At 40.8% G+C, this 14,411-nt stretch overlaps 1 protein-coding gene across 7 annotated transcripts in view; it reads right to left on the bottom strand.

Moving 5' to 3' along the window:
• Positions 1 to 14,411, bottom strand: part of TBC1D30 (TBC1 domain family member 30) — a 59,055-nt gene that overhangs the window by 17,625 nt on the left and 27,019 nt on the right. For all 7 annotated transcript variants that reach the window (XM_040595147.1, XM_040595148.1, XM_040595149.1 and 4 more), the window contains 5 exons: positions 10,370 to 10,431; positions 9,909 to 9,974; positions 6,648 to 6,773; positions 5,356 to 5,541; positions 1,664 to 1,832 (listed from right to left, as the gene is read on the bottom strand). In XM_040595147.1, the coding sequence (XP_040451081.1) occupies positions 1,664 to 1,832; positions 5,356 to 5,541; positions 6,648 to 6,773; positions 9,909 to 9,974; positions 10,370 to 10,431 (609 nt within the window). The remainder of the gene's footprint in view (positions 1 to 1,663; positions 1,833 to 5,355; positions 5,542 to 6,647; positions 6,774 to 9,908; positions 9,975 to 10,369; positions 10,432 to 14,411) is intronic.

Genomic DNA, 14,411 nt, shown 5'->3' with positions numbered 1-14,411 from the left:
AGCATCACCTATTTATGTTAACGTTATCAATAATGAAAACCCATCATCTTTCACTTTAAGAATGCATTAACAATTACACAAAAATTTATCAACAGCCCTGGCAAACTAGAGATATCCCAGAAGACTGGAGATTAGCAATGTGACGCCCATCTACCCCATCTACAAGAAGGGCAGGACGGAAGATCTGGGAGACTAGAGGCCTCTCTCTCAGCCTGACCTCAGTGCCAGGGAACGTTGCGGAGCAGACCATCCTGAGCACCATCATGTGGCACATGCAGGACAACTGGAGGATCAGGCCCAGCCAGGGTTTATCAAAGGCAAGTCCTGCTTGACTAACCTGATCTCCTTCTACAGCAAGACGACCCATCTAATGGGTGAGGGAAAGGCTGTGGATGTTCTCCACCTGGACCTTACTAAACGCTTTAACACCATCTCCCACAGCATTCTCCTGCAGCAACGGGCTGCTCATGGCTTGGACAGCTGCGTGCTACGCTGGGCAAAAAGCTGGCTGGCTGGCCGAGCCCAAAGAGTGGCAGCAAATGGAGTTACATCTGGCTGGCGGCCGGGCACAATGGTGTTCCCCGGGCTCAGTACTGCGGCCAGTTCTGTTTAATATCTTTATCAACAATGCGGATGAGGGGATCGAGTGCACCCTCACCAAGTTTGCAGGTGACGCCAAGCTGGGTGGCAGCGTTGATCTGCCAGAGGGCAGGAAGGCTCCGCAGAGGGATCTGCACAGGCTGGACGGATGGGCCGAGGCCAACGGTATGAGGTTCAACGAGGAGCAGTGCCGGGTCCCGCACCTGGGTCACAGCAACCCCACGCAGCGCTACAGGCCGGGGCAGAGCGGCTGGGAAGTGCCCGGTGGGAAAGGACCTGGGGGGGCTGGCTGGCGGCCGGCTGGGCATGAGCCAGCGGTGTGCCCAGGGGGCCAAGAAGGCCAACACCATCCTGGCTTGTGTCAGAAACAGTGTGGCCAGCAGGACTGGGCAGTGACTGTCCCCCTGTACTGGGCACTGGTGAGGCCACAACTCGAATCCTGGGCTCAGTTTTGGGCCCCTCACTGCAAGAGGGACGTTGAGGCGCTGGAGCGTGTCCAGAGACGGGCAACGGGGCTGGTGAGGGGTCTGGAGCACAAGTCTCATGAGGGGCGGCTGAGGGAACGGGGGTTGTTTAGTCTGGACAAAAGGAGATTCCAGAGAGACATTACTGCTCTCAACAACTGCCTGACAGGAGGCTGTAGGCAGGTGGGGGTCGGTCCCTTCTCCCAGGTAACAAGCGACAGAACAAGAGGAAACGACCTCAAGTTGTGCCAGGGCACGTTTAGGTTGGATATTAGGAAAAATTTCTCCACTGGAAGGGGTGGTCAAGCATTGGAACAGGCTGCCCAGGGAGGTGGTGGAATCACCATCCCTGGAGGCGTTTGAAATGCACACATGCGGTGCTTAGGGACGTGGCTTATTGGTGGACTTGGCAGTGCTGGGTTAACTAGGTTGGGTGTGATGATCTCAAAGGTCTTTTCCAACCTAAATGATTCTATGATTCTATAAAATATTTATTCTAAGCAATAACTCATGTAAACACTTCAAAGACTGTATTTTTAGGCCAGTGCTCAGATGCAACAATAGCAAAAAGGAATTAAATAGCGTTTTGTTGAACCTACCTCCACTTTCTCTGTTAGCAGCTCTTTGCAGTGTGTCTAAATGCTGGGACAGTTCAGGAAGCTTCATTCGTAAAAGATCTCGGAAAACAGCCATATCCACAGAGAGAGCGCGAAGATTATTGACAAAATAGCTATCAGGAAGCACCTTATCAATGAGGTAAATCATGATCTGTGGGGAAAATGAAATATTACTATGTAGGAGTTACAGAGCCGAATATTTTCTAGGAATAACTGAAAAAAATATAGAATTTCAAAGTTACTTGTTCAGTAAAAAATGGTTCAGAGCCAGTGGCAACACATACCTCTGGTACCTCCATTTATATGGGGAGAAAACATTATCGTTTTAAAAACTCACAGGTACTAAGTATCCACAAACAATCAAAGTGAAAGGCCTCTTGAGGTTGTCCAGAATTTATGAATCGTTAATGACCAAAATCAATGTCACAGCAAGCTATGCCCAAATTGGAAGCATTACTCAAACCAAAGGCAACATTTGACACTTCTGATGCTTTATGTGTTTATGAGATTCTTCACACTGTTGGGAAGTTCCACTGTCCCTTCTCTGGTTAACTGCCACAACTAGAAGACAGATCTTCTAAATCATCTTGTCTCCCCCTCTCCGAAATATAAGATACTGTTCTTTAAAAAAACATTCTCCACACTTTTTACTGTGATGTGTTACCATGTGCTGCACTTCATCTTGTCACTTTAAAAGGTGCTAAATTAAGCAGCATGAGACATTTTAAACAGACATCTGTTTCAAGTGAGATAGCTCAACTATATGGGTGGTAATGTTATTAGCTGGATACTGTCAAACTTCTGAGAATGAACAAACGCAACAAAGAAATATACAGAAGCTGATGTACACCATCAGCCCAACAGAAGATGCTGACCTTCATTTTACAATCTCCATGGCCACTCTACAAATCATATCCAGAAAGCCTGCATGCAGTCATCCCATCTGCTTCAACTCCTTATTAGTCTTTTGTTAACATTTCAAACGTGCCCGCTTATCATCTGTTCCATACAGCCTCTAATGCTTGAGGGGAACATGGCACCTTCATACAGAGGAGACAATCCTGCCAATCCCTCCCTTTTCACAAGATGCCCGCAAAAATAGCTTGGCAGACACCAAAGTTCCAAGAGCACAACCTTACAGTCTTATTGCTTCCCCTTCTCTCCCTGCTGCTTGTGACCACGTACTACCACTTGTCCTTGCAAGATTTTTTCAGGAAGTAACAGTCTTCTGTTACATGTTTTAAAGCATGTAGATCAGTAGTCAGTACAGACAAATCAACAGGTTTTACACATTTTTGACGGGGTTGGTTTTGTTTTCTTTTTAAGTTTTAAGGATTGAAAAGAAACAGGTGACCAACAAGTAAGCTGGAGTCTCATATTTTGTCAGATGCCTTCCCTAACCTTTGCTGAATACTGGGTATACCTTATTGCCTTTTAAAAACACACTGTATTTTGTTCAGATATATTTCAGCCAATGGAAGAACAATTTAATATAGCAACATTAACTTACAACTATGCTATCTGTGTCTTTATTAATTTCTTAAGAAGAATTATGACATAAGCCATAAATCCCTATGTTAAAGAAACCATTTTAAAAAGGCTTTTGCTCCCTTCCCACTGAGTGGTATTACTTCAGAAATCTCAGGTATATGAAAGCGCAGGAAAGAACAGAAAATTTTTCGCAACACTGAAGTCCATTCTGTTTCATTGACATGTGAATTGTTTTGAGAATGGTGGGGTTTTTTTTAGAAAAGCTGGTATTTATCAGTTTGCAATAGATACTTTCTTTATGACACATCTCTACATATTTATTTTTATTTGACTTTGTAATATTTCCCCACAATAACGTGCAAGAAAAAAACTTTTTACATTTCAGTATCTGAGATTTTTATGCTTACTTTGATAGTTTCTACATATACACACTGTGATTTTCTTGCTTACCATAGTTTCAGTAGGCTACCTTTGAGGTGTTCTTCAGGGATTTAACTTATACATGCTTGCCTCAACTACTGAAAACTCAAGCATCCCTGGCTGGGCATTGACTGAAGCTACCCATGTTGGGTCCTCTGCAGTTAAAGCTCCATGGTGTCAGTAGTGCCAGCTGTTTCCCAGCCTCTGGGAGACACTTTCCAGACACAGAGCTTTTGTTTATAACATCCTTCCCAGAAAAGGGACCTGACTGGCAAGCCCCAAGAATCCCCTTGCTCCCTTAATTCCTAGATTCTGCAATAATCCAAACATAGTTTCCCCATAGCTCCAATCCTGAGGGCAGCTTTACAGGCAACAGCCTCTGCAGCTGTTCCGAAGTCACTCATCATTTGCTTTAGATGGCACAATGACTACAACAACAAAACAGCCAAATGCTAATTCCCCAATTCCCTTTTTTTTCCCCTCCCCTTCCTGTTCCTTCCCCCCACTTCCCTTTTCCCTCCCACTTCTGGGAAAATTCCAACCCTGCAAAAGCACGCATTAAGCTTGGAAAAGACATTATTTTCCATTCTTATTTTTGCCACCTAAGACCCATTTTGGTGCTAACAGCTTTCAGTGCTTTACTTCCCCAGGCAGTCTGGTGCCATTCCATTGTCTCCTTAGCACAAGGAGCCTGATGCCGCTCACAGTAAAAGACAACTTAGTAATATAAGGATGCACACAGTTCTTATAATCAATTTGGACTTCATAAACCTTGGGCAATCATATTTCCTGTATTATCATAATGTGTTTTGGGAGCTTCTGGACAGTATGAGATCACACTAGAATGTGACAAATAGTAATTAAAAATACTGAAGGAATCTTTAGCAAGAGTAACTGAAAGAAAATTTTACTGATATAAAATAGGTATATGATGGTATTTTCTTCCTACTAGAGGCAGCTTTCTAGAATGAAGTATTAAATACTAGCCTAGCTAGCTGGACTCCTACAAGCTTTATATTTTAGGACTCAGTGAATTTAATTATTTGCCATATTTAAAATATTGTTTAAAGCAAAACAAACAGCTCAGTATCTCCCAGTCACAGTCACCTTCTAGTAATTTGACCCCAGCTCACACATACGAGCAAGTTTATGCAAGGAAATATGCACATGATCTTGGCAATCCTTAACCACATCTGTAGTAAACAGCATTTCTATTTTCTGGCATATTATAAAGTTCACAAAGCTTTCTATTAATTAGAACAGAAAAAGTCTAAAAAAACCAAAAAGCTGTATGACTAATGTAGCCCAGAAAGTAGCTTCAAAGTGATTTACTTTCACTTTAAATATTTATGTTGTGTTTTCCAAGAACTTGCCTTAAAATACAGCAAATTTATTAACTGCCTTGCATGTTACTGCCACACAGGAGGCTGATAATGGACTCTGAAGGTTTCAGCTATCGATGGTGTTTGGCAGCAGATTTGGGATTACAGGACAAGATACTCTAGAGCAAGTAGCAGTGGTCCCATTTATTTTTATTATGACCAAGCCCTCATTTGTTTCTGTTTGAAAAAACTCTTAGCAGTGATAATAATCAAACTGTTCATTCTAGCTCAGACAGGATAACAAACAATCTGCAGATATAAATTGGTTAACCTCTTTGAGTCCTGCTCTTTTAAGCTGTCTACAAAATTCATGCACTGATTTATTCTAAAGTTCACTAACTAAAAGCAATCTTCAGCACTGAAAAAAAAAAATTTACTCACTTTCAGGGCATCCCCTTCATTGCCTTCCATTACTTCCAGAATAAGTGCAGCTAGAATGTTAAATCCTTGACAATAGCCAACAGATTTATTCCACCTGGCATAAGCCAGCAAAACACGTTTTAATACCACTCGATCTTGCTCTGCCTCTTGGCCACAGTAAGAACTGCAACCAGTTCGGTGAAGGTCCTTTGAAGGAGAAAGAAAAAAAGAAAAAAAACAAGCCCAAACCCAAGAACAGACAGAAAAGATGTGCATTTTCCTTTTTCCTTTACTTCTCTCTCCTGTCCCAGTTTTCCTTCCACCTCCGCCCTCCCAATACATATTCCTAAAGTTGATGACAATGTTTCTTTTTTAATCTGTAAACCTTTAGCTTACTGAAGAGGAGAAATAGGTTCAGCAAACTCTTAAGTAAACAATTTACCTAATAGATGTTCATATGATGTTGTCATGCAAGATATTAACATGTATCTAGGTTTTAAAGAGGCAAGATGTAACAGCTGCTTAATTGAACAAATAGGGCAACTGTTTTTATCAAGTTATAAAAGATCTACTAGCAACTAAGTTTTCAAAACAAAAAACCCAACCAGAAACAGTGTCCTTCATATTTAAGCTATAAGTGAAAAAAAAATATATACTACTACAACGTTTAACATTTCATAAGTAATATCTAAAAGCTTAAATTACCAAGTACAGATGACAACTGTAATAATCAGGAACACAAAGCATTTTGCTCTGTGTACTCTAATCAGGGTGACTATAGAACACAATCTCTCCTAAAGAGGGTGATACCTCCTGAATAGGTAAATAGACTAATATTTAAGTCACCACTGCAATACAAATCTATTAAGCTCTTCCCTAAAACTGCCCACTGCTTTAAATATTAAACACTAATTAGCTGAGAAACATACATAAAGGTGTTTCACTCACGTAAAATAACTGAATTTGCTCAATTGCTATATTCTAAAACATAATTTTTAACAACATTTGTGTTTTTTTATAGAGAAGAGGGAAAAACCTAACTTAGGTTCCTTTGTCTCTATTAAACGCCAGTATTTCTTTAAATTAAAAAAAAGTAAAAAATAGAGGAAAAAAACCAATCACTAATAGCAATTGTTTCCCCAGCTAACACTAACCAGACCAGTGCAGAAGGAGGACCAAAGAAGCCAAAGGGAATTAAGATGTTATTTTTGCCAAAGCAGTTGCAAAGAAAATAAATCCAAATTCTATCTATTAAAAAAATAATTCAACTTTTCACTAACAAATTAAAATAAAATAACAAATTAGCTAGCTACCTTTACTATCTGGATGCCCATAGAGTCATCATCAGGATTACTTCTTTCATTGAATGTGAAACGCATAGTTTTATCCCAGTCAATGGCTATACTGTGTAAGTATTGATCAGCTAGAGTCAGCCAAACCTAGAAATACACAAGGCAAGTCAACAAAATTAATTATTTCTTAGGTAAAATATGAACAGTTTCAATATAGACAGTTAGATGAACCTTATCAGTGTCACTTATATGTCATCTGCTGTTAGACTCAAAATACGCAGAAGAGGACTGTATCTAAACGAATTTTTGCACTATTAAAGCAATACCTTACTCCTGAAAACAGAAAGGAAAGAAACAGTCAGCATTAAGTGTCCAGGTCTGTGAACTACTTACAAAGATGCAAGTCTATTTTCAGAAACTGAATCCACAGAGGCCCTCCAAGTTGGTTCAGCCCTTCTAACCTCATAACCAAAAAGGAGTTTTATAGAAAGGTAACACTGCTGCAGGCTTTCCTCAAACTCAACCATGGATCTCCTGGAAACCCCACAAAAGGAATCCAGTGGTGCCTCTCTTCAGCAGAGGTCTCTTCTGATCAGTTTTGCAGAAGAAACAGCATCTATTATTAACCATCTGAGACTGATCTGAAAGGATCACTTGGATCAGAACAACTTACTCTTGTAAGAGCACTTCCTAAACTGTTGGTGCTACAAGGAGTTCTGAAAACAAACATTTTGACTATTTTTAAAGCCTAATAATTACCAGAACAGATTTATGCATATGTATCTAAGACAAAGGCTGGACCTTTATGAAACATTTGAAAGGTTCCTGAACCATGAAAGATACGTGACAGATCATACAATGACAAGAAGTAACAATCAAGGATCTTTCTCTTCAGGAAACTGAAAGAAATCATGAAAGCAAACTGGTAGAGTTTTATATCAGCCACTAACACACTCAAGTGAGAAAAGCAATTCAGACACTTCCCACAGATTTAAACACTTAGACAGTTACATGATGAAGGAATTTATAGACAGCTCCCAGAACCTCATGTTTTCTGCATTGAAATGTCCCTTCCTACGCTTTTACCCATGCAGAGGAATGCTGTTGTTCTGCCTCCCAGCAGCCTTTGGCACTGCTGACACCCTACTGATGTTGTTTGACTGGATTCTTTATCTCTCTGCCAGCCCCAGAAAACAAATGTCACATGCCACAGCAATAATGCAGATGTCACCCTGCCCCTTCTGCTTCCAGCAAAGGCAGCAATCAGCATGCTGCCAACACAAAATGCTTCCTTTATTTTGGTATCAATCTCAAAATTATTGGGAAATCAGGGGAATGGCAGTAGAAAAACTACATTCATTTTCTTAATGCTACTTTTTTTGGTTAGCATCATGTGGTCACATGTAAGCAATCACAGAGATGGGCAGAATCAGAAGCAAAAGACAGAGATCCAAGTTAGACGATGTGGCAGGGTGTACCCTCAGAAAGTCTGCTGATGACACAAAACTGGGAGAAGTGGCTGATAAGCCCAAGGGCACCCCGACAAGGCGAAGAGTAAACTCCTGCACCTGGGGAGCAACAACCCCTGCACCAGTATATGCTGGAGATCCCACCCAGCTGGACAGCAGATTTGCAGAGAAGGAGCTGGGGGTCCTGATGGCCACCAAGTTGACCACAAGGTAGCAATGTGCCCTTGCAGCAAAGGCAGCCAGCAGCCTCCTGGGCTGCATCAGGCAGAGCGAGTGGTGCCAGCAGGCTGAGGGAGGTGATCCTTCCCCTCTGCTCAGCACTGGCGAGACACACCTGGTGAGCTGGGCCCAGTCCTGGGCTCCCCAGTACAAGAGAGGTACAGAGCTACTGAAGAGAGTCCAGCAAGGGGCCAGTGAGAGGATTAAGGGACATCTCTCCTATGAGGAAAGGCTGCAAGAGCTGGGACTGTTCACCCTGGAGAAGAGAAGGCTCATGGAGGATCTCATAAATTTATATAAATACCTGAAGGGAGGGTACAAAGAGAACAGAGACAGGCTCTTCTCAGTGGTGCCCAGTGACCAGACCAGAGACAATGGGCACAAACTGAAACACAGGAGGTTCCATCCAAGCATCAGGGAACACTTTTCTACTGTGAGGGTGACAGAGCACTGACACAGATAGACCAGAGAGGTTGTGGAGTCTCTTTCCTTGGGAGGATATTCAAAAACCATCTGGACACAGTCCTAGGAAATGTGCTGTAGGTGGCCCGGCTTGGACAGGGGGGGTTGGATCAGATGACCTCCAGAGAGGTCCCTACCAACCTCAAGCATTCTGTGATTCTATGACCTCTGCCACTCATGTACCACAGAAAAGTGTCTGAGAGACTTACTGGAGGTGTAGGAAAAGAACATTTCAGAAAGAAAAAAGGCTGTTAGATTGATATAATGATTCACTGGAGTTAGAGATTAAAAAAATCATAGTGATGTGAGGAAAATGATGGCACTATTCCCCACTGATTTGTAAAGAGGAACAGTTCAGTTTAGAAAGACAGCAAAAAGAAAACAGGAAAAGGAAATTAATCTCATGCATCAAAAATATATGGAATGATATATATTTTATAAAGCTTTAAAAGTATTTTTATCAAAATTGCATTTTTAAAGCTGAGATCATGTCACTCAGTTTTATAGAAACGATGAATAGACATGCCTTTTTTTAAGGCTAGGGAACTTCAAATCTTGTTGAAGAAAGAAATAAAGTAAGCTTAGCAAAATCCCGCTGGACCCTTTTCTACACTAACTCAGTGCAATTTCCCATTAATGGCACACTCTACCATTCTACATCACTCGTGACTCAACTTTCCTAATTTAGCCCATCTGCCTTTCCCCCATCAAACATTTCTATGAGCATTCTTGTCAGCACTAGCATCTATCAATTTCACCTTCATAAGTTTGACAGCCTACACTGGAGATTTTCTCTCCTTTCAGTTATCTTCAGCTGCGGGGGCAGCTTCACCAGAGCAATTCCTTGAGACTGACAGAATGAAGCAGTAACATCTGTACCAGAATAAGTTACCTAAGCCTCAAGCAGAAAGAACACAACTATTGAAAACACCATCTTTACCTGTCACCTCATTCTCTCCAGCTGCCCTGTGAAGTTATCACTGAAGAATGTAAAATAGGAAAAATCACCAGTACAACTTAAAATGTCCAAATATTTGTTAAAAAACTCTGATAATATTGATGTTATTATCAATAACCTCTCCTGAGAAATCCACAGGCAATATTGTCCCACAAAGCATACAGGTCTACTTACCTTTCTTCGCCATTCTTTTGGTACGCCTGTTGGCAATCTGGCCACTGCTTTGAGTGCATCATGCCACTAAAAGCAAAAGCATCCAAAAATGTGTAAAATCCCCCATTAGTTTAATGGAACAGTACAGCAACATTTCCAACACTGCAGACATGCACATTCATTTCATTTTACAGCACACATTTCAGAGTTTAACAGCTTAATCCATTCACAGGGAAAATATAGATTAACTACTTAATGATATAACAAAAATATAATATTCTAGGACACAAAGAATTATGAGATATCTGAGTAAACAATGAAAGCCTACTGCATTTTCCAAATATTAATGGAACAGTTCTTGATGCAACTGCAAATAATATGCTGACATTATGATGACAGATGCACTTTTTAACTAGGGCAAGTACCTCGGTTGAAGAGAACCTAGTCCTTTATAAACTCAAGAGAAAAATGAATTTAATTACCTGCTGAAAACCACTTTGACCTAGAGATGGTTCAAGAGTGAATTTCAATTTTGTATCAACCCCTAGAAACAAAAAGGGAAAAAAACAAAACAAAACCAAAACATGGTTATTTTCATTTAGCTCAGAAGGGGGCGGGGGAACTCCCCACAATTGAAAAACCTCAAGATTTCAGCTACATGTTTCAACAACCACATTTCAAACTGTTTCTGTGAATTCTTGACTTAACATGTACCTTGAATCCACTGTGAAGGAATGCGCAGACAAAATGTTTTTAAAATGCAGTAATACCCTCTTTAATGATGTAGTTCAGCACAACTCATTTCACTAAAAATCATGTAGTTCACTATTCTACAAACTGTATTTTTATACTGCAAACCATGATATGTATCCACAGAAAAAAAATATAGAGAGACAGCTTCTGTCCATCTATTTCAGCTTCTTGACATTAAGCCACTCAAAAATAATATCTAAGTTTGGGGTGCTAAAATTATTTTATTACTCAATATCAGGGTTCTTCAATTCCTCAGAATATAAAGTACATTGGGTCGGTATTCTCATTTAAGCTCAGATTTTATTTGGGCTGTATGAGACAACTATTTTTGTTTTAAAGCATGCCTGCTAATAGTCTATAAAACACAATATTACACAAACTAATAGGATCTCGAGTTTGGCCCACGCTGGATCCTAACTGTGGCACTGGTGTGTGCCATACCACGAAGAACAGGAACACTTTTAATTGGCTTTACATCCCACACCGCGAACGCACAGGGCTGGGGTCCTTCCCGTGCCGCTGTCCCGAGCTCGGGTGCTGAACGCCGCGTCGCACCGCACCGCCTCCCCTCCCGCCAGTCTCCCGGCATAAAGAATAAAGCCTTCCTCTATTGTTCCTCCGTAATTTAATATTATGTATTGCTCCATAGCTAAAATTAGGTTATGCATAGCTTTTCCTCTTTCTAGAGCATCAAAGCAAACATTTTTAATACATATTTTAATAGCCAAGTATAAAAAACAAACATATTTTAATCCTGCGAGGTTTTAAGTATATGAGATCAACACTAATCAACTCACCAGTAATATCAGTGCTTTGGACGACTATGCCTATGAGTCTGACAGAAATCTAAACTATAGCGGCATTTGATAGTTACGGAATGTAAAATGCCTTTCAGCATTTGCATACTGAAGTGGTAATAAGTAATTTAAAAGCCTTACTGCCTGGTAAATATATATCCAAAGACCAAGCCTTCTCCTTCAAGGCTTTTTTTGTTTGTTTGTTTTTTCTTTTGGTGGGGGAGAGGGAAAAGAAAGAAAATTCACACAAAACCCCAGCATTGTTTAGAATTTTTTAGCATTTTAGAACTGCATCACTGAGACCTGGGGACTGGTTCTTTCATTTGCCTGCTTCAGATTTAAAAGATATGTTTGCAGATCTAGAAAACCGAAAGCTTTAAACTATAATTGAAATCACTTGAAAAACATTACAGGATTAATAGTTATTCCTGGTAGTAACTGTTTATTAGCATTCTTCCCCATAACTCCATGGTACTTCAGCAGGGACTCAATAGATAAATCTCTTCAGAATAACTCAAAGCAATGTAACAATGCCTGGAACCTACTACGATGAAATTGCATCATGTCTGTTGTAAATGCAAAAAAGTGAGTCTCACTCCCAAGCAGTCTAGTGGCAAGTACTAGAAAACTCTAATACATACAAAAAGATATCATGTCCAAGAACCCCTTTTGTTAAGGTAACAGATGTTGACATGTTGTCTAACACTGCCTTGTAGCAAAGAAACAACAGCCTTCCAAAATAATCACGTACTGATTTCCAACTCAGCAGCCAAATATTAATAACGTCATAATTCTCCAAGACTTAAAGATCCCAGTAACAACTTCTCTCTTTGTCTTATAAGCTTCCTAAGAAAGATGCAAGCAAACACAGCCAAGTCTGCACAAGATCAAGCACAATAAAATATAACCTCAGAGTAAGGCAAAACGTATCTATCATTTACATGATCATGACCATTACACAGAGGCCCAGACAGCTGTCTCTCTTGACTAAATGAGAATGAAATGAGACCTTTGAACCTCCATCTACAGAAGATGTGGACAGGTGTAGACAGGTGTGATAATTACTAGAAATGAGAATAACATCATGTGATAACACCAGACTCCACGGCATATTCTCTTGAGTATGGTGAGGAATCTCTCAGTCAGGCCATTCACTGTAACTTCTTGTAGAAGCCACAGAGTTGGTGTTCCCTTATTTGTTCTCAGTTAGAAATATTCCCAAAATCAAATTATGTAATAGTTTTATGACAGGGAAGGGGAAGAGCCACAAGGAGCGAGCCACACACCATACAGGAATGGTTCCTTATTCCTATCCATGTTAAAGAATTTACATTTCCTAAAACCAAAACCTTGTTCAATAGCAAGTGGGGAAAAAAATAAAAAGCTGCAACACAAACAGTACAGACAATGCAAGGAAAGGCTATATCCACCCAGGAACTTCCTGGGGCATCTTCAGGAAGGCAACCAGCAAGCTGGGAGAAGCATTTCATTGCCTGTTATTTCTGGCACAAGAACCATCTTGCTATGTGCAGTTTCTGCACTCTTCACTGAATCTGTCCTTGGACTTGTAGCAGTTCAAGGAAATTAATGCCTATCCCTACTCCAACCTCTCCTGGCTTTCCAAACCTTTCTATTTCCATAATTCCCCTTTTCCCAACAAATCTCCCACCCCTGCGCTCCCCCCCCCCCCCCCTTTTTTTTTTGTAGCACTCAGTCCCATCCTTTTCACATTGTCCACTTTTGCCTGGATCATGACCAGCTTTTCCTCAGTGCCTTCTTCCACATACAGTCTTTTCTCCCTTACACTTTCATTGTTTGCTACATCTTACCAGCAATTCCCTTTAATTCTGCATTCAGTTGCCTCCTCCCCAGAAACTAACCTAGATTCCCCAACAGCTTCCTCCCCCCTCAGTACTCTACAACCATTCAACCCTAACACAGGCCTTCTGCACCCATTGTCACTGGATTTTCCCTTTTTTGTCAATCCTCTATCTCTGGGCCATTACATAAACACATGTTCTTTGCAGAAAAGGCCCCTTGCATCCTCATGGGAACTTTTCTTCGCAGCTACTCTGCATGGACAACCTGGCAGACATGTACCATATATGCAACAGTAGTTCCTACTCTTGGGGACTGTAACTGCTGTCAGTACAACTCCACACTTTTACATCAAGCCAGTTGGTCTATAGTGTCATTTGACATTGTCATACACTTTCAACTTTCATACCTAATGTGTGCAGGAATGCATTGGGAACACATACGAATTATTAGCTCCACAAATACAAGCACACATAAAGGTACACAGGTTTGGCACCCATCAAATTTCTGAAGGGTAGAGGAATGCCAAAATAAGGCCTGTTCAATTCCCTTGCAACCAGGTCACCAGAAACCACTACAGAAAAGCTATTCTAAGAAGGGAAGGCAAAAAAAAAAAAAACGAAGAGAGAGAAAGATAAAATCCCACATAATCCAATCCCATTAGCTTTTCCATGTAAAATACATGATGACACCTGACAAAAGAGGGAAGATTATACCCCAAGGATTCCCAAACCCTAGCAACCTTCCCACTGTATCATCAAAATGTAGCACAGGACCCCATAAAGTGCCACAAGAGGCGAGAAAATTGTCGTGGTCAGCAAAGTACCTACCAGAAGGAATCAAATCTCCACTCCCCAGCAACATTAAACAAAATGATGGAGCACGGTCTAGAATTTTTTCCTAAATACTAAACCAGAAAAAGCGTAGGAAGATGATCTGTTCAGATGCACATATGTGGGCTATAAAGCTATAGCTTCAAACTTACAAAGCACATCGCTGTAGGTTCTTGGCTGTACTTAAAAGCAGATGTTGAAACCTCTTCCATAGAAAGCAAATAAATATTTTAACAAAAACAAACAAGGAAAAAGGCCTGAAGCAGCTTTGTGTGCAGTGGGAGTCCAAGCTGAGGGGAAAAAGTGGCAATGTAAACTACCAT

Source organism: Falco naumanni, chromosome 5, assembly GCF_017639655.2.
Source record: "Falco naumanni isolate bFalNau1 chromosome 5, bFalNau1.pat, whole genome shotgun sequence".
Classification (NCBI taxonomy): domain Eukaryota; kingdom Metazoa; phylum Chordata; class Aves; order Falconiformes; family Falconidae; genus Falco; species Falco naumanni.
The sequence above is the reverse complement of the archived record's forward strand: the minus strand, read 5'-3'. Positions and strand labels throughout refer to the sequence as shown.